This window comes from Vulpes vulpes, chromosome 1, assembly GCF_048418805.1.
Source record: "Vulpes vulpes isolate BD-2025 chromosome 1, VulVul3, whole genome shotgun sequence".
Taxonomy (NCBI): Eukaryota; Metazoa; Chordata; class Mammalia; order Carnivora; family Canidae; genus Vulpes; species Vulpes vulpes.
This window is the reverse complement of record NC_132780.1, coordinates 6,416,671-6,444,646: the sequence shown is the minus strand read 5'-3', so window position 1 is coordinate 6,444,646 and position 27,976 is coordinate 6,416,671. Positions and strand designations below refer to the sequence as shown.

At 37.6% G+C, this 27,976-nt stretch overlaps 2 protein-coding genes across 27 annotated transcripts in view; one reads left to right on the top strand and one right to left on the bottom strand.

Annotated features, from left to right (window-relative positions):
* The window catches only part of ZNF529 (zinc finger protein 529), a 77,468-nt gene extending 62,798 nt beyond the window's left edge, over positions 1 to 14,670 (bottom strand). For 2 of the 12 annotated variants that reach the window (XM_026010296.2, XM_026010297.2), the window contains exon 1: positions 159 to 290. The gene's annotated coding sequence lies outside the window, so the exon portion shown is untranslated. Of the gene's footprint in view, positions 1 to 77; positions 359 to 14,503 lie in introns of those variants that run through there. The other 10 variants (XM_072754648.1, XM_072754696.1, XM_072754415.1 and 7 more) reach the window with 9 other exon arrangements.
* ZNF382 (zinc finger protein 382) lies at positions 11 to 24,918 on the top strand. 15 transcript variants are annotated; one of them, XM_026010284.2, is made up of 5 exons: positions 11 to 205; positions 2,932 to 3,005; positions 5,229 to 5,355; positions 5,627 to 5,722; positions 22,968 to 24,918. In XM_026010284.2, exons 2-5 carry the CDS (start codon positions 2,997 to 2,999, stop codon positions 24,392 to 24,394), a joined length of 1,659 nt encoding a protein of 552 aa, XP_025866069.1. In that variant the 5' UTR covers positions 11 to 205; positions 2,932 to 2,996; the 3' UTR covers positions 24,395 to 24,918. The 15 variants fall into 15 exon arrangements, with proteins under 15 accessions (XP_025866069.1, XP_072608708.1, XP_072609136.1 ...); XM_072752607.1 differs by having other exon boundaries at positions 133 to 205; positions 5,204 to 5,355; XM_072753035.1 differs by having other exon boundaries at positions 139 to 205; positions 22,971 to 24,918.
* The last annotated feature ends 3,058 nt before the right edge of the window (positions 24,919 to 27,976 follow it).

Here is a 27,976-nt window from a genome sequence, read left to right as displayed (position 1 = left end):
CCATGACATCCCACGCCGAAGCGGTCACACTATCGCACACACCCACAGTCACCTTCTCCCCCCAGGCCTGCCTGCACCTGCTCCACACGCGCCTGAGAAACTCCGAGCCTCCTGCGGTCAGCTCCTCGCGTACCCTGACCCGGCGCACTTCAACTCACCACACGGAAAACGGAGACCGCAAGCCTAGCGGAAAATGAATCCGAGGGTGAGGTTCACTCGCCCCCCCGCCCCCCGGGCCAGTGAGAAACGCAGTCCTCTCTGGTAAAGCGCGGACGCTGACCCAGTCCTGAGAGCCGGTAGCCTGGTCAGCTAGGCGGCTAACGCGCCGCCCCGTAGACTCCTGGGAGCGCCGGCCCACGCGGGAGTGCGCAGGCGCAGACGGCTGATCCTTGGCCGGGGGAGAGGTTGGTAGGTCTTAGGGGCTCCGAGGAGGCGGGAACCCGGGGCTCCCGCCGAGAGGGCAGACTGGGGAGCGGGTCCCGGTGGGGAGGCCAGGGAGGAAACAGGAGTTCAAGCCGGACCTGGTAATTCTGAGGAGGGAACCGGAGCCGAGCCCGCGGTAACCAGCCCCTCGGATCTGTGCTAGCGGGGCCTCGGGCGTGGTCCGTGGGCGTGACCCTGAGGGTGACAATCGAGTTTGACCTGAAGCGAGCTCCGCGCGGAGGGGCCGGGGGGGAGGGAAGTTGACGGTTTGCACCCCGAGGAAGCTCCTTCGGTGGGAGCGGGGCCTCACACAGCGGGCGGTGTGTGTGTGTGTGTGTGTGTGTGTGTGTACACCGAACTGAGGCGGCCTCCGGTGCCCCACCTGCTGCGTTTTGGGTGCCTACTACTCTAAGATGTTGCGACCGATTGTGTGTGAAAAGTGGACGGAGTTGTGTTGCTGCTTGGGGTTTCCTCCTCCTGTGCCTAATTTCGGACTAGTGTGAGTCCTGCTAGACACTGTAGACGACTATGGAGAAGCGAAAGTGATTTTGGGACTTTGCCTGGAATTTTGTAATGTGCTGTCTGAGGTTGTAAATGACATATGGATACTGTGAGACGGTGGTTTTCTGAAAAGTTTGATTGAATGTAATTATGCATGTGTTTATAACCTACTGTTACTATTTGAAATGGTTTTGTGATTGAGAAACTGCATGATCACTGTCTAGTTGGGCATTGAAGATTTGATTATCTGAAGAGCCGTCATTAAGCCTGCCTCCAAAATTGTACCTCAATAGCAATTTAGCAAATAGAAGTATAGTATTAGAAAGGAAGAGGTAAGATTTCATTTCCTAGATGGTAAGATTCATTAGAAATTAATAGTGTTCCATGAATAGCAAGCAGTAAACAATTTTTGCCCATAACTAGCACTTTCAACACTGATATATGAGTGAGTTTTCCTACTTCTGGATGAAATTAGTGGCATGGTCAATAGCTTCTTCAGGCACTCCAAGATAATAAAAAAGTATTTAGTATACTTTTAATCACAAGGCCAGTCTCATTTTAGTAGGTAAAATAGTTTGCTAATTAAAATATCACTGTAGCAGTCAGTACTTTAGACTTCATTTAGAGCAATATCCTCTTCTTCCCAGGAAGCCTACAGAGTGGAATGATCAATTTCTTTTCTAGTTCCATAACTGTACAACTAAAAAGTGTTGTTCAATAGCTAATCTTTAAATTAACTTAGTAAATTAATAACAAATAAGTTAATTTTCAATAACTGTGCATATTAGTTGATACAGATTAATCAAAGATTAAGTAGCAGAAATTAAAGTTCAGATATTCTCAAGCATATAGGGATATGTGATATAGAGATGGCATTTCACACCAATTGAAAAAATATGGGTTATTTAATATACACTATTGTTAAACAAGAAAATATACAAGGAAAAAACCTTCACATTACTAAAAATACTTTTTAAAGATTTTATTTATTTATTTATTTATGAGAAACGCACACAGAGAGAGGCAGAGACATAGGCAGAGGGAGAAGCAGGCTCCCTGCAAGGAGCCAGATGCCAGACTAGATCCCGAGCCCCAGGATCACTCCCTGAGCTGAAGACAGACACTCAACTGCTGAGCCACCCAGGCATCCTGGTAAAAACACTTTAATAGTCATATGAGCAACTAAGAAAAATTATTTGCAATTTTTGAAAGGGTTAGTTTACTAAATTAAAAAAAGGAAAATAATATCAAGCAATTAGGAAATTAAAACATATGAGAAAAATAGACATACTACTAAGATGCCATCATAGAAAAGACATAAAAGGAGCTTATTCTCTCATAATAAGAAATGTGTAGGGGATCCCTGGGTGGCTCAGTGGTTTAGCGCCTGCCTTTGGCCGGGGGGTGTGATCCTGAGGTCCCGGGATTGAGTCCCGTGTCAGGCTCCCGGCATTGCGCCTGCTTCTCCCTCTGCCTGTGTCTCTGCCTCTCTCTCTGTGTGTGTGTCTATCATGGATAAATAAATAAATCTTTAAAAAAAAAAAGAAATGTGTAAACTAGAACTACAATATATATCTGATAGGCAGGGATTAAAAATGTTTGTCAACTGCATTCATCAGGGTGTGGGGAGGTATTCCCATGTACTGATGCTAATAGTGTAAATTGGTAGAAAGTCCATGAAGAACTATTTGGAAATATATGATAAACCTGTCTTCCATACGAGATGGAAGGTAGAGCTGCAGAGAGAAAAGCACAATGTTCCCTCTCTCCAGCAACAACAGATTGCCCAGATTCATTATAACACAAAGAGACTAGGTTTCTGGTGGTGAGGGAGCAGGATTTGTCCTTTTTCCCACTAATCTCCACCTTGGATACATGTGGGTGCACATAGTGGGCAAGTGCTGAAACAGTGAAAATTGATGCAGAGTTAACTGAATTATTCTGGGAGATCTAAGTCAAATATGATTTCACATGGCTCTTTCTATCCTCCCATCTCTGCTTTCTCAGGATTCTTCCCTTTTCCAAAAGAAAGGCTCAAAAGAGAAGGTTCATCTCTTGCAAATCTCAAAGCCATGCCTCAGGTGAGATGATATTTCCTCTCTTTCTGAAATAAGTTGTTTTCAGGTGATGTAAACATTTGCTTCCCTATTCTTAAATTTCCTAGATGTTGGCATTTGCTTCCATGAAACTGATCTCCAGTGGGGCAAGCAAGTGGCCTAAGTGCAAAATGTAAGGAGTACTTTCAGGGTTGTGCATCCCCTAATTTTGCACCCTACATTCCTCACGTGTCCTACCTAGTTGCAGCCCTGTTCCCAGATTTTCTTATTCTAACCAGATAAACATAAGACTTCCCCATGTGTACCTTCTAATTGTAGACAGTGTTTACATTTTGACTCAGTATATTATTCATCATCTCCTTTCTTAGTTTTCTCACACAAGTACTGCTGGAACAGAAATGTGTTATTTTGATTTAAAAGGGAATATATTAGTTTAATGAATCTATTCATCTTTAATGAATCTATCTTGCCTAGACACTGATTTGAGATCTAAGTTGGGGGAGTCAAGGAGCAGACATGGAAAAACTTTGATTATCTCCACTGCCCTAGGTTTTGCAATGATACAACAGGAGGTAGAGTTGGTAAATCACATTATTAGTTTGTGGTAAGATGTCTTGTTTTGGGAGGTTTCCAAGGTAGAGATCTGCTTGTAAGCTTGTACAGAAAACTGAGATTTTGTATTTTCCCTCTGATCTTCCTATCCATTTTATCTAGTTCTTACAAATGGTAGTCAGCTCATGAAAACCTTTCCAGTATTTCAATCCTGTTACAGATTTATTCTTATCTTTTTAGTTTCTTCTAATTGTTTATATGTAGGTACAGCAGAATGAAATGAATATACTAGTCCATTCTGGAAACATCCTACTTTGAATCAGACATAGTACTTTTTCCTGTTTTCATGTCTTTCAGAAAATTCTTCTTCATCTACCCATCTTCAAAGTATTGGTTTTCCCCCAGATGCCAAGTGGTTCTCTTCTCTTCACGGTCTCTTTTCCTTTATGCACAGATCCACTCTAAAGGTTATACTGATCTAATTCTAGTGACTCTCAAATACCTTTCTCCATCCTAGACTTCTATTCAGAGTGTCAGAACCATATATCCAATCCCCAAAAGTCATAGCCACCTGAATGTCCCATAGACACTTAAAGTACATTTTTAAGGTCTACTTCATTTCCTCCTTTGGTCCAGCTTATTCTTTCTCCTGTTTTCCATTTCCATTTTCTAGTCTCAGCACATCCCAGTTGCCTATGCAGGTAACCCAAGAGCCACACATCTTTTTTCCACTCTACAACCAATTGATGACCAATTTGGTTGCAACCCATTATGTACTAACCAGTTCTCCCCTGTCTAGATCACTAATACCACCTTAATCTAGGAAACATCTCGAACAGTGGTTATTTATCTATTCAAGCCTTCTCTAGTCTTCAGGAGAATTGCTTCTGAAGTATAAATTTTATCAAATAACATGTGCTTTTTAACATTTCTTTATATTCCATAAAGCAGCAGACCAAGCAAAGTGGAGTATGCATTAGAATGGAATGTACAAGACAGTATATTGAAAGGGAAGAAAATACTAACATTGCATTCAAGAGCAGATTGTTAACTCTGTGGATTGCCATTAATGCTAATGACATAAATATAAATATGTGGAGAGTGTTCTCAGTACATTTTTAAAACCACTGCTCTATAGGAAAATATCTAGTTTTATTCAATAAACATGCCCACTGCCTACCTCCATATGCATTTTTCTTCTTAGAACTCAGAGACTTGCCTAACATACTGTATCTTTTATGGTTTCCTCAAGTTTATTAACTAATTTTCTTATCCCCATGAATTTTAAAAGCTGATGCCCTGTACAAAACATTCATTTTGAGTACAAAATTTTGATGTCCTCAGTGAAGCCTTGGGATACAAAATTAAAATTTTCTTCACTTTGTAGCACTTTCCCTTGTACATATTTCTGTCATTGCCTCTGTAATATCTGTTAGGTATATGTATTTATATGTATGCCTCTCAATCTGTAATTTCTCACGACAAAGGGTTTTATTCATTTTGGTCCACCAGGCAACCAGTTATATTTAAGGCAAATAGTATGATCTTATATATTTTTAGCATGAGCTAGTAAGTAAATATAAAATATATTATCAGAGAGAATCTTCTGCAAGTCTGACCACTGAATATGGTCTCCAATATCTAGTTCTTACTAGTTCCAATCACTTTAGGATGAACTAGAGTATGCCCTTACAGGGATCAGTGTCATTCAAGGATGTGACTGTGGACTTCACCCAGGAGGAGTGGCAGCAACTGGATCCCACACAGAAGGCCCTCTACAGGGATGTCATGCTGGAAAACTATTGCCACCTAATCTCTGTTGGTAAGGACACTTCCTTGAATCTTTCAGCATCATACATCTCCTTTCAAGAATTTCTAAAGCATATGGAGCTTTGAATTTTAGAGATCAAAGGTGATGAATCCCTTTCTGTTAGCAGATAATGTGATTATGTCCTCACTTGCCTAATGCAAAATATTAACTTGGTAAGATGTTAATGTATACTTTGTCTGTTACCTTAGAGCTATATCTTTCTCTTCCTTCAATAGTTTTGAAGCCCAAGCAGCTTAGATCAAGTCTCATTTTTTATTACCAGGGTTTCACATGACTAAGCCTGATATGATCCGCAAGTTGGAACAAGGAGAAGAACTATGGACAACGGAAAGAATTTTTCCAAGTCAAAGCTACCTTGGTGAGTCTGTACAGATAAAATCCAGTGGACTCAGACACCTTTGATTGTTTTGAGGGCTCTTTTTTAAATTGTGGTAAAATATACATCAGATAAAACTTATTATCTTAACCATTTTCAAGCATATAGCTCAGTGTCATCAAGTACATTTACATTGTGCAACTATCACCACCATCCAGATAGATGTTCAACCACTGAGCAACCCAGGTGCCCCAATATATGTGGAGATCTTAAGTTTGAAGTCCTTTGAATTCTGACAGAAGCAAAAACCCATGTATATCACACCCAATATAAAGCACATTTCCATTAACCCCTTAAGTTCCTTTAGGCCTCTTCTAAGTCAGTCCCTCCCACTAGGACAATCACATGTGTGATTAATACCAGCATATATTAGTTTTGTCTATTCTAGACCTTTTTCATATCCACTTTAACTCAATATGTCAAATATATTTTTTTGCATACACAAGTAGTTTATTTTAATTATAGAACAGCATTGGTTGTATGAATATGCCAGATTGTTTATACATCTCCAGTTCACAGACATTTGAAATATTCTAATTTGGGGCCATCATGAATAAACCTATTGTGAACATTCCTGTAAACATCTTTTTGTGGACGTATTTTTTTTTTTAAGATTTTATTTATTTACTCATGAAAGACAGAGAGAGAGAGAGAGAGAGGCAGAGACACAGGCAGAGGGAGAAGCAGGCTCCACGTAGGGAGCCCAACATGGGACTCAATCCTGGGTCTCCAGGATCAGGCCCTGGGCTGAAGGCAGCGCTAAACCGCTGAGCCACCTGGGCTACCCTGGACATAGGTTTTTATTTCTCCTCAGTAAACACCTAACAGGTGGTATTAGGTAGGTGTATATTTCCTTTTTTAGAAATTGTCAGTTTTTAAAAGTTACTGTACCATTTTAAACTTTTACCAGAGTTTTGATTGTCCCACATTCTCTTCTGAATTTGATGTTATCAATATTTTCATTTTGGTCATACCAAAGGGCATGGTAGTATATCTTTGCAGCTTTAATTTAGATATCTCTTATGATTGATGATGTTGAGAACTTTTTCAAGTGCTTCTTCAAGGTGCCTATTCAAATGTTCTGCCCATTTTTATTGGGTACTATATTTTTTCCTCAAGTACTAGGAATTCTTTACATATTCTGGATAGAAGTCTTTTGTTTGATATAGGTATTCTGAATATTTCCTCAGGTCTGTCTATTCCTCAGCTTGCCTATTTATTTTAGTAGTGTCTTTCAATAAGCACAAATTTTTAACTCTGACGAAATCCAGTTTATCATTATTTTCCTTTATAATTACTTCTTTGACCTCTCAAATATTTGCCTTATACTAGGTTGTGATGATAGTTTTCTATATTTTCTTCTAAAAATGTCATGAGTATTTTGCTATTTTTATTAATTCTGCAGACCATCTCACATTAAGTTTGCTTTATGATGTGAGGTAAGGGCTGAAGGTCTTTCTTCCTTATGGATGTCAATTCCTCCCATCACTTGTTACAGTGAATTAAATTGCTTGGTGATTTTATCAAAATTTTTAGACTGTTCTTTCCTTTGCTATGTTTTAAGTCCCATTGCCATTCTAGTCTTTGATTATTGGAATTTTCTAATAAGTCTTAAAGTCACAGTAAGTCTTCTAACTTTCTTCTTTTAAAAATTGTTTTAGCTATTCTGGGTCATTTTCTTTTTCAGATACATTTTAGAATCAACTTCTTCATTTCTTTAAACAAATGAGCTGGGATTTTTATTGGTGAGAAATAACATCTTAGCAATATTGAGTCTTCCAGATCATCACTATATCTTTCTATTTTAGTTAGCTTCTCTACTTCTTGTCAGTAATGTTTTATTATTTTTAGTATAGAGGTTTTATACATATTTCATTATGCCTAATCTTTTAACATTTTAATAGGATATTTAAATTTTTTTTCCAGTTTGTTGTTAATGTATGTACCCACAATTGATTCTTATACATTGATTTTGCATAACTTATTGTATTGTTTTCTACTATTAAGTTTTATTGTTGTTGCTGTTGTCTCCTGTTTGTTTTGGTATATTCCTTTAGTTTTTTGTATACAAAACATGCCTTCTAGAAAAAAGATATCTAACTTCTACATTTGTATATGTTATTGCTTTCATTTCTTTTTCCTACCCTGTTCTTACTCTGTTGTACTGACTAGGATCTACAGTACAATGTTGAATAGAAGTGAATAGAGTGAACATTCTTATCAGTTCACTAAATTTAGAAGGAAGATATTTAATATTTCATTATTGAGCCTAATATTAACATAGGCCTTTCTTAAGTGCTCTTTATTAAATTTTAAAAATTCTTTTCCCAGTTTTCTGATTGTTTTAATTATGAATGTTGATTTTAACATGCTTTTTCTGCATTGAGATGATCATATGATGTTTCTTCTTTAATCTATTCCTATATGTATGACATAAATTAATTTGAATTTTAAACCAAATTTGGACTCGTGGGATGAACCCCAGTTGGACAAGATTTATTATCCTTCTTCTAGATTACTAAAATTGGTTTGCTAACTTTTTAGTTTTAAGTTTTTATGCATGATTATACCAAGGATAGTGGCCTGTAGTTTTCTTGTAATGTCCTTGAAAAGTTTTCGTATCAGAATTGTGTCAGCGGTATCAAATGGGGTGTTTCCTCTTCATCTATTTTCTTATAGGATTTGTGTAATATTGGTATTACCACTTCTTTAAATGTTTGATGAACATTTAAGGCTATCTGGGCCTGCATTTTTATAAATCAAGACTACTACTTCCAGCCCTGAGAAAGTAACAGAGTCTGGAATTACACTCCTACAGGAAACGAGAAAACTGGACAAAACTATTTTCAGATCTTGAACAACAGGGAGCACAGGCCTGGATTCCTGAGAAAAGATAAAGAAATAAGATGAGCCCTACCTCATTCCAGGCTTTCATCTGAAGGCAACTTCCAGACTACAGTACAGAGAAAGGAATTCAAAAAGAACCTGGCAATTTTACTGACTTGAGGGGACTGATGTTGGCATTCAAGGAGATTGAGGTTGCTAAAATTTCGAGGACATACTTCCCAAAAGAAGTGAGCTGTGGAGAAAGGGTTCCCCAAATCTGGAAGAGGTTATCCTTGAGTCTTTGGCTAAATATAAGCCTGCACTTACATAGGTGAAACCCTGTGAGACTAGACAAAGACATGTTCTAAGGAAAATACAACTACCATGGTGTTGTAAGATGAACAATTTCCATAGCCTGTTGCACAAAGAATCATTTTATTTCTCTCTAGCCAGAATGGGGAGAACTTGCTGATAAATAGGATGGTAGGTAGACATCCTAGAAAGGCTACACCTAATAAATAGGACTGGATTAGCCATAGGTTAAAGACTTTACAAGATTTGCCATAAAATAACTTAAACAAAAGCATCAAAAGGATTAAACCAACCCAAATATAATTTCTATGTGTCTGTTGAGTCCTGTAGGATGGAGATGCTGAGATAGTTAGGAGTGTAATAGATTTCTTAGAGGTACATCTGAGAGCTAAAGGAGAAGAAAGTAAGATTAAACATAGAAAGCCATTAGATCATGACACAGATCTGGTACCTGTGGATGGAAAAAGGGAGAGGCTAACAATTTTGGGCAGGGAGAGTCTCAGACCATTGGGCAAACCTGACAAAGTCTCAACCAACCTAGTTACTCTGAAGCAAAGACTGTTGAAGAATCCTCCATGGAGAGAAATAGCCAGTCTCTAGTACCCCCTTAGTGTCTAGTCTTTGGATGCGAACTTCCTGGGGGAAATTCTAGTTTGATTCATCATCTGAAGAGTATCCTGAAGATGCAAACAATTGCAGGCTGTCAGGTAACTACACTTCTTGCACATGAATGGCAAGTTCTTTCCTTAGGTAAGGTCCTGTGGGCAACTCTTCTGGCTGCCACAGAAAGCCAGGAAAAAGGTCAATACTGTTTGTGAAAATACAGCCATGTCTTAAACACAACAACATTAAACTGATAATGTCTGATATCCAACCAAAAGCTATTAAACATCTGAAGACAAAGGAAAATGTGACCCATAAATAGGGAGAAATCAGTCAATTAAAACAAAACAAAACAAAAAAACTAAGTCAATAAAATCAGCCCTAAAAAAGTAGAGGTGATAGAATTTGAAGACAATGATTCTAGAGTCATTATAAATTATCTCAATATCATAAAGGATGTGAAGCAAAAATGAACATAATGAGGCAAGATAGCAAAGATATAAATAACCAAATGAAACCTCTAAAGACAATTATTTAATATCTGAAATTAAAAAGAAGCCCTAACTATGTGATGTGTATAAAAACTATTAAATATAAAGACACAGGAGAGTGAAACATAAAAAGATGAAAAAAATATACTGTCTGGTAGTTGCCCAATGGAGGGATGAGATTAACACCCTACCCTCCTTATCCAAAATTTGATTTCAGATGTCAAGACTAAAATTTGACATAATGAGGCTTTCTGGGAGAGCAAGGAAGTTTCCCAGGCTGGTCCTATAATGGCTTGTGAGCGCAAGGGGGAGTGTCTGGCTTTCTTGTTTATTGTGGTTGAGAAGTAGGTCAGGTGAGGGTTCTACACGTGGGCCAGTGATAGCAGTTTAAACTTCCTGCCAGCACCAACAGAATGAGCATACAAGCTCTCTTATTGGCTTTCCCAGGTGGGAAAAAATAGGGGCAGGACTAGGAAGTTGTCAGCAGTAAGATCTCAAAAATGGAATCAGATTCTATGACACATGCAAACACTAAGCGTAAGAAAATGGGAGTGGCTATACACCCAAGTATATTTAAGTACAGTGGTAAAAAGAGACTCTTCATCAGAAGTCATAAAAATCCTAACAGCTTTAAAATACATCATTGTTTCTCAGCTTTTTATCATTATCACTCCCCTAAGGAGTCTTTTTAGATATTTTTTCTAATTTCCCCCCAATAAATTTTAATACCATAATTTATATTCTTTTGCCATTTGGAGGGCCACAAACTACTGTAACATCTGAGAAACTTTTTTTCATTTCTCCAGAATAAGTTTTGCATCCTTGGGAGAAACCCCCATTGAGAATGCATGAAATACATGAAACAAAACTGTTAGACCTGAAAGGAGGATTATAATTATAGCTTGAGATATAAACACCCCTCACTCAGTAATTGAGAGAATAAAGAAAACAATAAAGTTATGGAATGTTTGAAAACACTATCAATCATTTGTATCTAGTTCATCATTATAGAATATTTTACATGGAATATTCACCAAGATATACCTTATATGCTAGGTCATAAAACAAGTATCAACAAATTGAAAAAAACTAGAATCATAGTGGACTCTGACCACAACAGAATTACATTTGAGCCTTGAAAAATATAAGTTGAATAGTGCAGGTCCACTTATACCTGTATTTATATATATATAAATCCAGTACAGTACTGTAAACATATTTTCTTATGATTTTTTTAAAGATTTTATTTATTCATGAGAGACACACACAGAGAGAGAGAGAGAGAGAGAGAGAGAGAGAGAGAGAGGCAGAGACACAGGCAGAGGGAGAGGCAGGCTCCATGCAGGGAACCTGATGTGGGACTCGATCCCGGGACTCCAGGATCACGCCCTGGGCCAAATGCAGGCGCTAAACCACTGAGCCACCCGGGGATCCCCTCCTTATGATTTTTTAAATAAGATTTTCTTTAGCTTAGTTTATTCTAAGAATACACTATGTAATACATTTAACATACAAAATATGTGCTGACTCTTATTGGTAAGTCTTCTGGTCAACAGTAGGCTATTGGCAGTTAAGTTTTGGGGGGAGTCAAATGTAATTTATGGATTTTCAACTGGGGGGTTAGTGCCCCAAATCCACATTGTTCAAGGGTCAACCATAATTCAATAAAAAATATCTCTATGTAAAACTAATGTAACATTGTGCGTCAACTATACTTCAATTTTTTAAAAACATATCTCGGGGGCCCCTGGGTGGGTCAGTGGTTAAGCATCTGCCTTCCACTCAGGGCATGATCCTGGAGTTCTGGGATCGAGTCCCACGTCAGGCTCCCTGCATGGAGCCTGCTTTTCCCTCTGCCTGTGTCTCTGCCTCTCTCTCTCTCTCTCTCTCTCTGTGTGTGTGTGTCTCTCATGAATAAATAAAATCTTTTAAAAGTTAAAAACAGAACCCTAAACTTCCCAAACATTAAGAAATTAATCATCACATTTCCAAGTAACAGGAATCAGAGAAGAAATCCTAAAGTCAATTTATAGATACTTTGAACTGCATGATAATTAAAACAATATATCAGAATGTATAGGATGCAACTAAAGCAGCATTTTTATTTTTATCCTATTAAATCAGGGATCTAAACTGTCACCCTAAGTAACTAGAAAAAGATAAATAAATTAAACTCAAACACTACTAAACGGAGGGGTGCCTGGCTGGCTCAGTCAGAAGAGCATGCACCTCTTGATCTCGTGGTCATGAGTACAACCCCATGTTGGATGGGGGACATTAAGTTAAAGAGATTAAGTTAAATTATTTACTAAATAAATGAACTTAGAAGAAAAGCTTTTTTTAAGTTAGTAAAAGGAAAAAATAAAGACTAAAGCAGAAATTAATGAAATACATAATTGAGGAACAATAGAGAAAATGAATGAAGCCAAAAGCTGATTCATTAAAATAATTGATAAAATTAATAAACCATAGCTATATATACTAATAAAAAATAGAAGACACAAATTACCAATATTAAAAATTAAAGAGGCTATATCACTACATGTCCTACAGACATTAGAAGGACAATTAGGGAATAAACAATTTTATGTCAACAAATAGAGTAGGAGAGAACACTTCCCAACTCATTTTATAAGGCCATCATTATCTACAACCAAAGGCACTATAAAAATAAAAAACTACACTCTAACATCCTTCATGAAGCTAGGAAAAAGAACCTATAATAAAATAATATAAAACAGAATCTAGCAATATTTTAAAAGGATAAAACCTCATGACTAAAAAGTGTTTATCCCTGGGATGCCTGGGTGGCTCAGTGGTTGGGCACCTGCCTTCAGCCCAGGTCATGATCCTGGGATCTGGGATCGAGTTCCACATCGGGCTCCCTGTGAGAAGCCTGCTTCCCCTCTGCCTATGTCTCTGCCTCTCTCTCTTTCTCTGTGTCTCTCATGAATAAATAAATAAATCTTTAAAAAAAAAAAGTTTATCCCAGGAAAGCAAAGATGATTTGGTATTCCAAAATCAGGGGTGCCTGGGTGGCACAGTCATTTGTGTCCAACTCTTGTTTTTGACTCAGGTCATGATCTCAGGGTTGTGAGACTGAGCCCCCGTCAGGTTCTGTGATCAAGGTGGAGTCTGCTTGAGATTCTCTCTCTCTCTGCCCCATATACCCTCTCTCTATCATATTCTCTCTCTCTTCCCAAAATAAATAAATCCTTTAAAAAATCCATCTATGTAATTTTCCATATAAATGTGAAAATGGGTATAAAATCAAGGATCTAAGGTGTCAAAGTAACTAGAAAAAAAATTAAGCAGAAAAACCATAGAAGTATCTCAATAGACATGGGACAATAATTAAATTCACTTCCTATTATAAAGCCTTAGAACAGATTAGCAATCAAAGGAAATTTCCTCAGCTTCATTAAGGATATCTTTGAAAACTTATAGCCACCATCACACTCAAGGTAGAAAGCCTGAATGCTTTTCCTCTAAGATCAAAACCAGAAAGGATGCCCACTATCACCACTTCTATTAAACATTGTACTACACACAAGTCAACACAATAAGGCAAGAAAAAGAAACTAAAAGGCTACCAATTAGAAACGGAACTATCTTTTCTTTTTAAAAAAAGGAATCGAGGGATCCCTGGGTGGCGCAGCGGTTTGGCGCCTGCCTTTGGCCCAGGGCGTGATCCTGGAGACCCGGGATCGAATCCCACATCGGGCTCCCGGTGCATGGAGCCTGCTTCTCCCTCTGCCTGTGTCTCTGCCTCTCTCTCTCTCTCTCTCTCTCTCTCTCTCTCTCTCTCTGTGACTATCATAAATAAAAATTAAAAAAAAAAAAAAAAAAAAAAGGAATCGGGATCCCTGGGTGGCGCAGCGGTTTGGCGCCTGCCTTTGGCCCAGGGCGCGATCCTGGAGACCCGGGATCGAATCCCACGTCGGGCTCCCGGTGCATGGAGCCTGCTTCTCCCTCTGCCTATGTCTCTGCCTCTCTCTCTTTCTCTCTCTGTGACTATCATAAATAAATAAAAATTAAAAATTAAATAAAAAATAAATTTAAAAAAAAGGAATCATCTTCATTTGTAGATGACATGATTGTGTACCTAATAAATCCTAAGGAATCTAAAAAGAACTGTTAGAAGTAATAAGTAAATTAGTACATTCACAGTTCTTGTTTCAGAGCAAATTTCAAAAAATGTTGGCCAGTATTTCTACAATTATTTTTCTTTGTTACTCTCAATTATATTTTAAATCATTTTAACCTATTCTCTGTAGAGTTTATTAAAGAGTTTGATTTCGGCGGGGGTGGTGGTGGTAATTTCTATTAACCAGACTACCAGAGTACTGATTCTTTATTTTCTTATGTTCCTATGCTGTTAAACCCATCCAATGAGTATTGCATTTAAGATACAAAGGTTTTAAAGTTTGCATTTCCTCATCTCTCCTGATTTCTCTCTCTTCACCCGTACTTCCATCTTTTCTTGTAGATTCTGTAAACATATTTATCATAATTATTTTAAATTCCTTACCTTGTAATTTCAACATAGAGGACATATATCAGTCTGATTCTGTTTACTTTTTAAAAATCTTCTTTATTGGTCACATTTTCCTGTTTCTTCTCAGAAAAACCTTGTAGATAATATGTTGTCAGGATGCTGGATTCTTTATCTTCCTCTGAAGATTACTGAGTTTTTACCTAGAAGGAAATTAAGTTACTGGTGGCTCATGTTGATTCCTTTTTAATATTGGTTTTAAGTTTTTTTAGGTGATTTCTGTTTGTTTCAATTTTGCCTTTAGTTTTATGGTGTTTCTCTTAGTCTTGGGATATAGCCTTTTCTCCTATATTTGGTCATTCTGGGGTTTCAGTAGAAAGACTAAAGGTTCCTCTTACCAGGTTCCTCTGACATGGCACAGGACTGATACTAAGACTATTTTTCCTTGGGCAGCCCGGGTGGCTCAGTGGTTTAGCACCACCTTTGGTCCAGGATGGGATCCTGGAGACCCAGGATGGAGTCCCATGTCGGGCTCCCTGCATGGAGCCAGCTTCTCCCTCTGCCTGTGTCTCTGCCTCTCTCTCTCTCTGTATCTCTAATAAATAAATAAAATCTTAAAAAAAAAAAAAACCATTTTTCCAGAGCTAAACAGCTCCTGAAATCTTTAATCAATTCTTTCAGTGCTCCAGCTTTTTTTTTTTTTTCTCTTTTTGCCTCTTGCAGCCTTTGCCCTGCAGATGCAGTTAACCAGCCAAGGTTTTGAGGAGGGGTTTACACTAACTTTGGTGTTTTTCTTCCATGACTTTTCCATTCTTAGACTTTTTCCTCAGTTTGCTCTAGTAGTCTTGCACTTGATCTCAGATTTTTCTGCACAGAATGGCTCCTGCTTTCTCCCAGAGATCTTTCCCCTGTATGCTGCACAAATTACTAGGGCCCACAATGGAAAACCTGGATAAATACAGATCTTATGTAGTGTGGTTTCTTTATTTTCAAATGTTATATCCACTTCAGTTTCTGCTTGCTTTTGATCACTCTTTAGTGCTTTCAAACAAGTTGGCCATAGTTTATCATTGTTATCAGCTGGTAGGTTGTTTTGATACTAATTTCTTTGCCATTATCAGAATCTGGATGTCCAGTTTTTCAAACTTTTTAATTTTGGGACATCTTAATATTCTTAAAACTCTTAAGGAGTAAGAGAACTTTGTGCATAAGTGTATGTGTACCCTATTAGAAGTTTTAAAATGTTTACTACTCACTTATTAATTCATTTTAAAACAATATAAAAATAATAAATTTATTACATGTTGACATAAAATCATATTTTTACAAAAAATAACTATTTCCCCAAAGAAAAACAATAGTGAAAAAAGTGGAATTGTTACATAATTGAAATTTATTTAATGTCTTGATTAATAAATAGCTGATTTTCACATCTGATTCTGTATTCCGTGTGTTGCAAAATGTTGTTTGAATTTAAATATATAAAGAAAACCCTCCTTCATGCTTTATATGTAGTTTGAATGAGAAGTTTTTTTTTAAGATTTTATTTATTTATTCATCAGAGAGAGAGGCAGAGACACAGGCAGAGGGAGAAGCAAGCTCCATATAGGGAGCCTGACATGGGACTCGATCCCAGGTCTCCAGCATCACACCCTGGGCTGAAGCCGGCACTAAACCACTGAGCCACTCGGGCTGCCCGAATGAGAAGTATTTTAAAAATCTTTTTAGATTGTCATAGATATTCTTCATTAATACTACACCTAATATAACAATTGGTCGTTCCTGAACAGTTAGTTGCAATATAGAATCTGAAAACCATGATCTTTTATACACTGTTACATAAATCCAATGGTCTATTTAAATGGCTATTTTACCCATGCATGTTTTGGGTAATATTTTGTATTAATCATTTAGAAAGTAACAGTTTATTGACATCCAACGTCTTCTAAATTTTGACATATTCCCATATACAATATTAATTAAAAAAAAAAAACCACCAAAGCCCACATTTGTTAACATCATCCGAAATATCCTCAGAAAAGGATAGGTATTGAGGAGATAACAAGCTCACAGTACAAATACAAGCTTTCCGACGTAATGATCTTTACTCGAAAGCTTGAATTTTATCATTGGTTACAAATATTAGCAGATACTTTCCTTAAATTAACATGCTCACATTGTTCAAGAAAATGTCTACCAGATAACCCACATCTGAATAATAATCAATTATACTCTCAAGTAAAAATGCTGTTCCACAAAAAATAAGTTTCCTCTGCTTTTGGAAAGTTTATGTTATGCTACTTTGTTTTTACTAAAGACTTCCATTAGTTGTTTTCACTAACCAAAAGAAATCCAAAGAGGACGTTTGCTTTTACAAAACAAGGTGAAGAGCAAAAATAGCCCTTAGTGTTTGTTTGGTGCAAGCTGTAGAGGCACTGCCAAGCTCTTTCCCTGGAACTACACTAAGCATCTAAGCATCAAGCTGCCATAGCTTTGAGCATCTGTGCTTTATCTCAATTTATTTTGCACATCCCTTCGCAATATGTGTCAGAAAAGCTGAAGAGAGGTTATTTTCTGGATCTGTAAAGGCTCAAAATTTTTTCTGTATAAATTAATGGTAATTGCTTCTTTATGCCATTTCAGCTTATGAAAGGGTTCACAGGAACATTCTATTTGTGGATGTAGCAGGAGGGGGTGGAGGGTCCTGTATTCAGTTCTCAACTCAAATAATTACACCAGCACTTTTTCTCACAAAAAACATTATACTCTGGTATTCAACAGAAATCCCTTATGCGTGTGTCTTTAATTATCACACAGAATATTGAAAATATGGGTGAAGGGTGAAGATCTAATAAAATTAATGATTTTTTTCCTGCTCTATCAAAAACAGTCTTACATGAAACCTTTTTTCTTATGGATTAGAAATGTAGTGATTACTATTATAGATTGGTGCTGGTGCTTTCATTTATGCTGATGCTTTCATTTATGCATTTTGCTCACTGCATTAATCATATTTTTATATTCTATATTTTTATGATGTTTTGAAAACTTGGGAGGGCCTTGCTAGCTGGAGAGAGATTGCTCTTCCCAGAGCTAGCTAATTTGTAGAGACAGTAACCAATTTATTGGTAAGCCCACATTTCATATAAAAACCAACCAATCCCAAGTCCACCTTCAACTACCTCCTTTACTTAGGTCTCACACACTAAACCAACACTTCCCGTGCCCTCAATCACCTAGGGCCAGGTACCATAAAACTAAAGACCACCCTAAAACCCATAGCCTCCAACACTGTTCAAAAAAGCCAATCTTTTTTTTTTTTTTTTTTTTTTAAAAAAAGCCAATCTTAAACTGTTTTCCCTTCCATGCCTTGCCTTTCCCATGCAAGCAAGTCCCAAAAAAGGCTCTGGCCTAGGCCTTCCCCTCTTTTCTTTCTGCCTTCTGACCGAGCCTGCTGCTCCTACATGTGGCCTAAAAAGGAAATGAAAACCTTTTTTTAAAGATTTTATTTAGTTATTCATGAGAGACACAAAGGCAGAGACATAAGCAGAGGGAGAAGCAAGCTCCCCACGGGGAGCCTGATGTGGGACTCGATCCCAGGATTCTGGGATCACGATGTAAGCCAAAGACAGATGCTCCACCACTGAGCCACCCAGTTGCCCCAATGAAAATCTTTTAATGGCATTACCCTACATCATCAGTTAGTCACCTTCATAAATTAAAATTCCATAAGTAGAAATGAAATACCTTAAAAAGACAAATTGAGTGTTGTTATTACCAAAAATAGCTTTGATTTTGTGAACTACCTCTCCCCCTCCCTGACCCCACATAAGGATTTCATGTACTAAGGTCCATGAATCACACTTTGCTGGTTTAGGCCTTTCTTCTTTTTTTGTGTGTCTTTAACATTTTAGTCATCTACTTTTCTTCTTTTTTTAGTCTATTTATAGGCGACTAAATCTATTCTAAATAGATTCTTAAATCTATCCAAAAAATAGAGAAATCATTGTCTAGTATTTACCTTCATCTTAGTTTTCATTTTCTTTCCTTTCTTTCCCTGTGCAAGTCTTAACTGTTTCTTTCAGTTAGACTCACATCCTCTTCTCACCATGACACCTGCCATCAGGTTTCATCAAAATCCATACGCCTTGGACCTAAGTGATAATTTTAGTATCATTTTTCAATAAATTTCTTTCCAATAAGTCTCTGTGTTCCATATCATAGTGCTCAGATTCCTGATACCTACCCACGTTGATTTGGGTAAAAAACACTAACTCATTTTAATTCTATTTCCCTGAGTGTCTTTTCATACCTTCATTGTTTTTTCTCCCTCCTTCTTTATTGCTTAGGAAAATAAATATTGGATAAATGGATTTTATTTCAGTGGTCTCTTGTTGGTATCCTTCAAGGCTCTTCAACCTCAGATCTTGTCTTTATAAAAGTCCTATAAGTTGGGGCACCTGGGTGATGCAGTTGGTTAAGCATCTGACTCTTGTTTTCAACACAGGTCACTCAGGTTTTGGTCTCCGATCATGGAGTCAAGCCTTGTGTCAGGCTCTGCACTCAGTGCAAAGTCTGGTTGAGATTCTCTCGCCCTCTCCTCTGGACCACCCCCATCACCACTGCTTGCATATCTGTGTGCTCTCTCTCTCTCTCTTACAAGAAAAAAAAAGTCCTATAACCTATTATAATTTGATCCATTCTCAAGTTGTGATTTTCTTGTTTTATGTGAATGGCTTTCAAATAGACATTTTCAGCCCACTTCTCCCAATTGTGTATATTTTGATCTGCCTATAGCAATACAACAACCAGTTGTCTCATTGTCTCATCCTTTTGATATATTGATTTGTCAGAAATAATAGTCATTGTCCTTACCTTATCCTTACTTATTTTTATTTCCATTTTTCCCCATAGTCAGCCCCTTTTAGTATCAGGTTGATTCCATCATCTCTACTATACTTAATAATATCTCCACAATTTGTGTTATTTCACTTTGTGAAATATCTTTACATCCTCTCATATCCCCATTTACTACTGACCTCTTCCAAAATAAGAGCATATTATTGTAGTAACTGCTCTAATTACTATTTGAATTTGCCATGATTTTACTCAGTTATTTCAGCTTATATTGTCAATATACCAAAAAGATACCACTTATTATGTGAAATTTAAATCCCTTTAAGGGCTGACAGAAAAGTATCCCATCTGATCATTCCAAATTTATTTCTCTCTGTGGGTGAGAATTCTTACTCCTCTCTCTTTGTTGTGATCTCCCAGATGTACTCCATACAATTGATTTTATTCCTCACAACTGGACCTTTCATTATATAATTGTTAATACATTCCCATATAGATACTTGCAAAGTTAGCCAGCTACAAGTTGGCTTGTGTACAGTAGTATACACAAGACCACCCTCACTTCTGACACCAATTGTAAGTTCGAGGGTCCCCACGACTACTGCTAGTATCAATAATATGCTATAAGAACTCATGGAAATTAGTAAAAACTATAATACTCAGTTATGGTTTATTATAGAAGAAAAATACAGATTAGAATCAGCCAAGCACAAAGGGCAGAGTCTAGAAAAGTACCAAACATGAAGCTTCTAGTAGACTTCTCTCTGTAAAATCATGGACAGCATTACCTTGCTGGTATGACAGTACATACAGATACTGCCAATCAGGGAAGCATCACGTGAGCCCACTGTCTAGAGTTTATATTGGGGCTCTATGACATAGGCATGATTAACCAACCATACATGTAGCCAATCTTAGTTTTCAGCCCCTTAAGAGGTAAAGCTGATACTGTATGACCCAAAGCCCCCACCCTAAATTGCACTGTTGCTGTGGCCCAAAGACCTCACCCTAAATTAATTACATTGTGACTTTCTGACTGGCCAAATCCTCCCAGGCAAACAAATACAATTCCAAGGGCTGTGATTACCTCACAGAAGCCAAAGGCAAATGTCAGATGCCTATTTGGGCAAGGTTATATTCTCTGCTATACAATACCTACATATTATTTAGTTAAAAGATCAAGTTTTACTTCCTCTGTGAAATGTTTCTTGACTACTCCAGATCATGTCAGTTCCTTTTTTGCTGCATTCATACTCTACTTATGTCTGTAAATTGTAAACAGACACATCCTCTGGTATTTTTTTAAGATTTTATTTATTTATTCATGAGAGACAGAGAGGCAGAGACACAGGCAGAGAGAGAAGCAGGCTCCATGCAGAGAGCCCGACGTGGGACTCGATCCCAGGTCTCCAGGATCATGCCCTGGGCTGAAGGTGGCGCTAAACCCCTGAGCCACCCAGGCTGCCCCCACGTCCTCTGGTATGATCAAACATTTTTCCCCATCTTATTAACAGTGCCCCCAAATAAGGTTCTCTCTTTTACTTTTCCTTATTGTAGCTTGCAACAGAAGCTACACATTCAATAGTTACCTATCTTTGATATCCTGCAAGGAAGACATCTTTTTCATCCATTGGGAAATAATTTAATGACAAGTCATTTTAAATATAGGACACCTGGGTGGCTTAGTGGCTAAGCATCTGCCTTTGGCTGAGGTTGTGATCCCAGGGTCCTGGGATCAAGTTCCATAGCAGGCTTCCTGCAGGGACTCCCTCTGCCTATGTCTCTACTTCTCTCTCTGTGTCTCTCATGAATAAATAAATAAAATATTTTTTAAAAAGTTATTTTAAATATAAATTCCAAGATCACATCCCTTTATCTCAAATAACCACGTGTTAACATATACTCAGAAGATAGTCAATAAGATGTTGACATCCAAGAGCATAAGTTTTATTTGGGAAGGCAATATTATCAAATTGAGAATTTTACATATAATATTCATGTTAAAATAGGAGGTGGTTGAAAGAGTTTTTGAAATGAATGGTCCAGACTATCATTATAATCTAATTTCAGACAAAATAGACATTAAAGGATCGAAATAATGTATGAAGGCTTTTGGATATGTCCTTAAAAGTGGTTGAAGTTCTTAGGAAGATGATGTAACTCCAGTTACTGATACAGATTAATTTTATTGTGTTCTAGAACTGAACATACATGGAATTGTATAATATATATTCTTTTGCATAAAGCTTTCACTCTGAAAAATGAGATTCATCTCTTTTCATTGTGTATCAGATTTTTTCTTTATAATTGATGACTGGTATTACATTGTATACACATATGACACAATATTACTATTTAACTTTTGATGGATACTTGGGCAGTTACCAGTTAAGGGCTATTGTAAATAAGACACATGTCAAGGGTAAGATGAATCCATATTTAAAATTGTCCTACTAGACATGGGTGGTAGTAAGGTAGCCATAATCAGACATAGCCAAGAATTTATTTAAAAAATAATAATTAGGGTCAATCAGTGCTGTAAGCATACAGTTGAAGAATCCACTCCTTCACATCCACCATAGGGAATAGCAGAGTTAAGGTATGTTACTGCATTTGGAAGAAAACTTAAATCCATCCTTTCTGAAAACTGAAAAATTAATTCAGCAAATGAAAGGAGGAAAAGTAGGGTGCCTTTGTGGCTCAGTTGGTTAGGTAGCTGCCTTTGGCTTAGGTCATGATCTCAGGTCCTGGGATCAAGCCCCGTGTTAGGCTCCCTGCTCAGTGGGAAGTCAGCTTCTCCCTCTCCCTCTGCCTCTCCCCCTGCTTGTGTTTACATTTTTTTTCTCTCTCTCTCAAATAAATAAAATCTTTTTTTAAAAAAAGGAGGAAAAGTTAGAATTGAGGGTCAGGAGAATTTAGTTATTGACCATCTCCGGAAGAACAAATTTATGGTAGTAGTCAGAATACAACAGTGATTATATTCATGTTTCATGTATGCTTTGTTCTCTGGTTTATTTTACAATTCCTAATGGAAATAGGTTTCCCAAAGTCTTCCCTTTCCAGAGAAAATAAGTTGTGTGTTAGGGCCTAGGCTATAAACAGTGTTTCTCTCAACACTAGGAAATGGGTGCTTGAGAAGGTTCATTTGCCATGGATGGGTTACAACCAAGTGAGGAAGAAACAAATAGAAATATTTTATAACACATATTTAATCATGAGAGAATAATACTTAGGCTTTCATTTCTACTTGAACATTTTCCTTGCTTACTGGTTAGTACCCTTAATAGGCTCACTCACTCCATTATTTCTGAATCTGCCCATTCCCAGAACAATCCCACTTTCATCATCCTTTGACTTCTGTTTACTTGTCCTTGTGTTTTATACTTGCTCAATGTAGCTTATATTTACAATATGCCAAAGATATGAGTGTTGTTTTCTTATCCCAATTTTTCCTTATTTTAACTATGTAGCAGGATTTGTGTTTATGTCATATGAATTTTCCCTACCCAGAGGTAGTTTATTTGGCCTTTGTGTAGACCATAATAGTAGACAGACAGTTGCACAATGGGTTGTTTGTTGTTTATATATACACCCAATTCATAACATTTATGTGAAAACTTACAGTGTTGTTATTCTTTTCTAGAAGAAGATGGGAAAACTGAAGATGTTTTAGTGAAGTTCAAAGAATATCAAGACAGGCACTCTAGATCAGTCATATTCATCAACCACAAAAGACTAATTAAGGAAAGAAGTAATATTTTTGGAAAAACATTTACTGTAGGCAAGAACCGTATTATTTCAAAAACAACACTACGAGAATATAAGTCTGATGGAAAGGTTTTTAAAAATATTTCAGAATTAGTCAGTAGAAATATAAGCCCTGTAAGAGACAAATTTGGTGGTGAAAGTAATGGATGGGAGAAATCATTCATCAATACTAAGAATGAGAAAATTCATTCTACAGTGAACCTCTATAAACAAACAGAAAGGAGTCTGAGTAGTAAACAAGAGCTTATTCAGCATCAGAAGGTTCCAACTTCTGAGCAATCTTTAGATGATAATGAATGTGAAAAATCTTTCCTTATGAAAGGAATGTTATTTACACATACTAGAGCTCACAGAGGAGAAAAACCCTTTGAATACAATAAAGATGGAATAGCCTTAATTGAAAAGTCAAATCTCAATGCCCACTCACAAACTCTTATTGAGAAGAAACCCCATGCATACAGCAAATATGGAAAGTTCCTCTGCAGGAAGTCTATTTTTATCATGCATCAAAGATCTCAAACAGAAGAAAAACCCTTTCAGTGTCCTTACTGTGGGAATAGCTTTAGACGGAAGTCATATCTCATTGAACATCAACGAATTCACACAGGTGAGAAACCTTATGTTTGTAATCAATGTGGGAAAGCTTTCCGTCAAAAGACAGCCCTCACTCTTCATGAGAAAACACATATAGAAGGGAAGCCCTACATCTGTATAGATTGTGGGAAATCCTTCCGGCAGAAGGCAACTCTCACTAGGCATCACAAAACACATACAGGGGAGAAAGCCTATGAATGTACTCAATGTGGAAGTGCTTTTAGAAAGAAGTCATACCTCATTGATCATCAGAGAACTCACACAGGAGAGAAACCATATCAGTGTAATGAATGTGGGAAGGCATTTATCCAGAAGACAACCCTCACTGTACATCAGAGAACTCACACAGGAGAGAAACCCTATATTTGCAGTGAATGTGGGAAGTCCTTCTGCCAAAAGACAACCCTCACTCTCCATCAAAGAATTCATACAGGGGAAAAACCCTATATTTGTAATGAATGTGGGAAGTCCTTCCGCCAGAAGGCAATCCTCACTGTTCATCAGAGAATACATACAGGAGAGAAATCCAACGGATGTCCTCAGTGTGGGAAAGCCTTTAGTAGAAAATCAAATCTCATTCGCCACCAGAAAACTCACACAGGAGAGAAACCGTATGAATGTAAAGAATGTGGAAAGTTCTTCAGTTGTAAGTCAAACCTCATTGTACATCAAAAAACTCACAAGGTAGAAACTATGGGGATTCAATAAAGGATATGACTTTTTTGGTAAAAACTTTTAAAGTCATAAGCCTTGTACATGATGTAGTTTGCAAGTGTAATAATATTCAACCATTTACGGTTTTATTCCACAAGTTTACCTACTATTTGTGACCCAGTAATAAACAGTTGACCAACAGGCAGTGGTCTGTGGACCACACTGAGCAGAAGTGTTTTAAAAGAAGTGTGAACTGTATTTCTCATTGCAAATATGAAAGAAAAATTGTTACCTCCTTAAAATTTTCCACAGTTCTGATGTCTAACATTATAAATTAGGTTTTGCATATTATGAACCTTTATATAAATTGGATTATACATCATGTATTCTTTTATATACGGCTTGTTCATTCATCATTATGTCTGTAAAACATCATTAGTGCATGCAGCAGAAGTTCATTTATTTCTATTCTATATAGAATTCCATCATATGATTAAATTACAATTTATCCAATCTACTCTTGATGGACTTTTTAATTGTTTACAGCTTAGGGTCATAATAAATAATGCTTCTGTTAACATTTGTCTTTTGGTGTACATACATTCATTTCTCTTGTGTATATATTAGGAGTGGAATTGCTGGGTCCTAGAGCATATGTATGTTTGGTCAGTTTTGGTAGGTACTACCAAATAACTCAGAACTTTCATAGCATGAGATAATTTACTCTGAAGGAAAACAGTTATGAATATTAGTGATATGGTGATGGTTCCAACCAGAGTATTCATGCTAGAGAGAAACTCTGCAAATATCAAAACTAAAAATCCAATTATAATGCATGTACAAAGGCTTTTAGCCCCAACCCATACTGTAATGTAATACTAAACAAATGTAATAAATATGTGATTGCATCTAGCCACAATAATGCCATATTTGAAATCCAAAAGTCACACTAAGGAAAGGAAGGCTCCTAGTATGCTTCCTTGCATTAGAGAGTTCTAATTGCAGAAAAACTCTATGAGTATAGTAAAGGGAACAGGGAATAATAGCTTTGACCTATGGCCTATATCTTGATGGATGTATAAAAATGATGAATATGGAAAAGCTTGTAGTCATAATTCAAATGGTACACACCACCATGATATTTACATTGGATGGGAACTCTTTAAATGAAATGATTAGGGGCACCTGGGTGGCTCAGTGGTTGAGCATCTGCCTTCAGTTCAGGGCATGAACCCGGGTCTTGGGATTGAGTCCCGCATCAGGCTCCCCATAGGGAACCTGCTTCTCTCTCTGCCTATGTCTCTGCCTTTCTCTCTGTGTCTCTCATGAATAAATAATAAAATCTTGAAAAAAATTAATTGGAAGTGAGCTAAGGTGGCTTGTCTCCATAACATTTAGAAGTGATCCTAAGGAGTGCCTGGGTGGCTCAGTTAGTTGAGTGTCTTACTCATGATTTTGGCTCAGGTCATGATCTCAAGGTCATGAGATCAAGCCCCGTGTCTGGGGCCTTGCTGAGGGTGAATACTGCTTTGGATTTCTCTCTCCCTTTCTCTCTACTTTCTCTCTATCCCTCCCTCCACACCCCAACACGCATGCTCTCTCTCTTAAAAAAAAATCATAAGAATGACTTTAGCCATAACTCACTCCTTATACAATACCAAAAGAATTATTTTTTAATGTTTTTAAAGATTTTATTTATACATGAGAGAGAGAAAGAGAGAGAGGCAGAGACACAGGCAGAGGGAGAAGCAGGCTCCATGCAGGGAGCCTGATGTGGGACTTGATCCCGGGACTCCAGGATCACATCCTAGGCCGAAGGCGGGCGCTAAACCACTGAGCCACCCAGAGATCCCCAGCACCAAAAAATTTATACTAAAGAAAGGGAAATTAAAAAGGGAACAGCTGGAGCAGCCTGAGTGGCTCAGCAGTTTGGCGCCACCTTCAGTCCAGGGCCTGATCCTGGAGACATGGGATCGAGTCCCACAGTGGGCTCCCTGCGTGGAGCCTGCTTCTCCCTCTCTGCCTGTGTCTCTGCCTCTGTGTGTGTGTGTGTCTCGTGAATAAATAAATCCTTAAAAAGTGGGGGGGGGGGACAGCTGAGGCTTGGAACTTCTAACTCTGGGGAAAGCTGCTTGGATGAAAGAAGTCTAGCCATACTGAGATTGTAATGCTAGAGAGTCTATGTGTAGGCACCTGAGTAATAGCCTCAGCTAAGCTCTAAGCCATCATCCAGTACCATCTGTCAACTATATAAGTGAGCCTTCTGGGACACCCAATCAAGTCTTCCGGTGACTGTAGCCCCTGCTAACACCCAGCTGGAACCACCTGAAAGACCCCAAGCAAGAACTGCTCAGCTAAAGCCTTCTCAAATTCCTGACAAACAGAATGATTACATTTTATCTTTTAAAAGATTTAATGAGCGGGATGGGGGGGAGGGCACAGGGAGAAGCAGACTCCCCATTGAACAGGGACCCTATGTAGAGTTTGATCCTAGGACCCTGGGATCATGACCTAAGTTAAAGGCAGATGCTTAACTGACTGAGGCACCCAGGTGCCCAAAGGTTACATCTTAAAAATTAAATTGGATTGATTTAAAGAAAGGAAAAATAATCTGTGAGTGATATGAACATTTAAAAAAATAATGATATAGGGGATCCTTGGGTGGCTCAGTGGTTTGGCACCTGCCTTTGGCCTTTGGCCCAGGGCGTGATTCTGGAGTCCTGGGATCAAGTCCCACGTTGGGCTCCCTGCATGGAGTCTGCTTCTCCCTCTGCCTGTGTCTCTGCCTCTCTCTGTGTCTCTCATGAATAAATAAAATCTTAAAAAAAAATAATGATATAAACATTTGGATTCAGAGTCAATGAGCAAAAGCATGGTGACTACTAGAGATTTTTGGCGTGAAAAAAAAAAACTGATCTTGAAACAGTTAAAGATTGGCTGTATTTTTTATTTGCAACTACATAAATAACTCAATGAATAGTTCATAATGCTATCTTTATCATTCTCTGACATTAAATTATACTTAACAACTTGGTTAGTTTAGCTATGCAAATACATTCCTCACAATTTTGCAAAAAAAAAAAAAAAAGAAGAAGAAGAAGAAAGAAAGAAAAAGAAAACAGCCCTGATATACCTACTGTGGATAATGCAGCTGGAAACAAGTTTATCTTTGAAAGATCCTGTGCAGAGTCATTTCCCTGATGCTCCATGAACCAAGATGCAGAGGAAATCAAGATATGGAGATAAGTACAGCCATGTCCTTGTAGAAGGTACTTTGAATGCTCTGAAGAAAGTATAAATGAATTTTTGCTTTCTAACAACTAACAATATATAAGCTACTTCTTAGAAAAAAGCAGGCCCAATATTTAGGTTTTGGTGTGAAATAGGATTGGGCTAAGTTCCATACTCCTGTATAAAGATTTCTTTTGAAGGAGTTGGGCAATGTTCTTCTTCATTAATTTTTATGAATATTTTATGAATTGATAAATATATGAAATGACTTTTCAGCTAAGTGGTTTGGGCACCTCTTAGGAGTGAACATGATTTTGGAATGCAAGTCCACTTACTCCTAATATATATAACAGAATAGGAATTAATTCACAAATTCATATTCTGTAGACCTAACTGCAAGGTCAT

What these genes read in the sequence shown, in the direction of transcription:
- ZNF382 (XM_072752607.1), top strand. Translation starts at nt 5,217, where the DNA reads ATGCCCTTACAGGGATCAGTGTCATTCAAGGATGTGACTGTGGACTTC. An exon ending in TTGCCACCTAATCTCTGTTG is followed by an intron (nt 5,356 to 5,626) that starts GTAAGGACACTT and finishes TTTTATTACCAG; the next exon opens with GGTTTCACATGACTAAGCCT. An exon ending in TCCAAGTCAAAGCTACCTTG is followed by an intron (nt 5,723 to 22,967) that starts GTGAGTCTGTAC and finishes ATTCTTTTCTAG; the next exon opens with AAGAAGATGGGAAAACTGAA.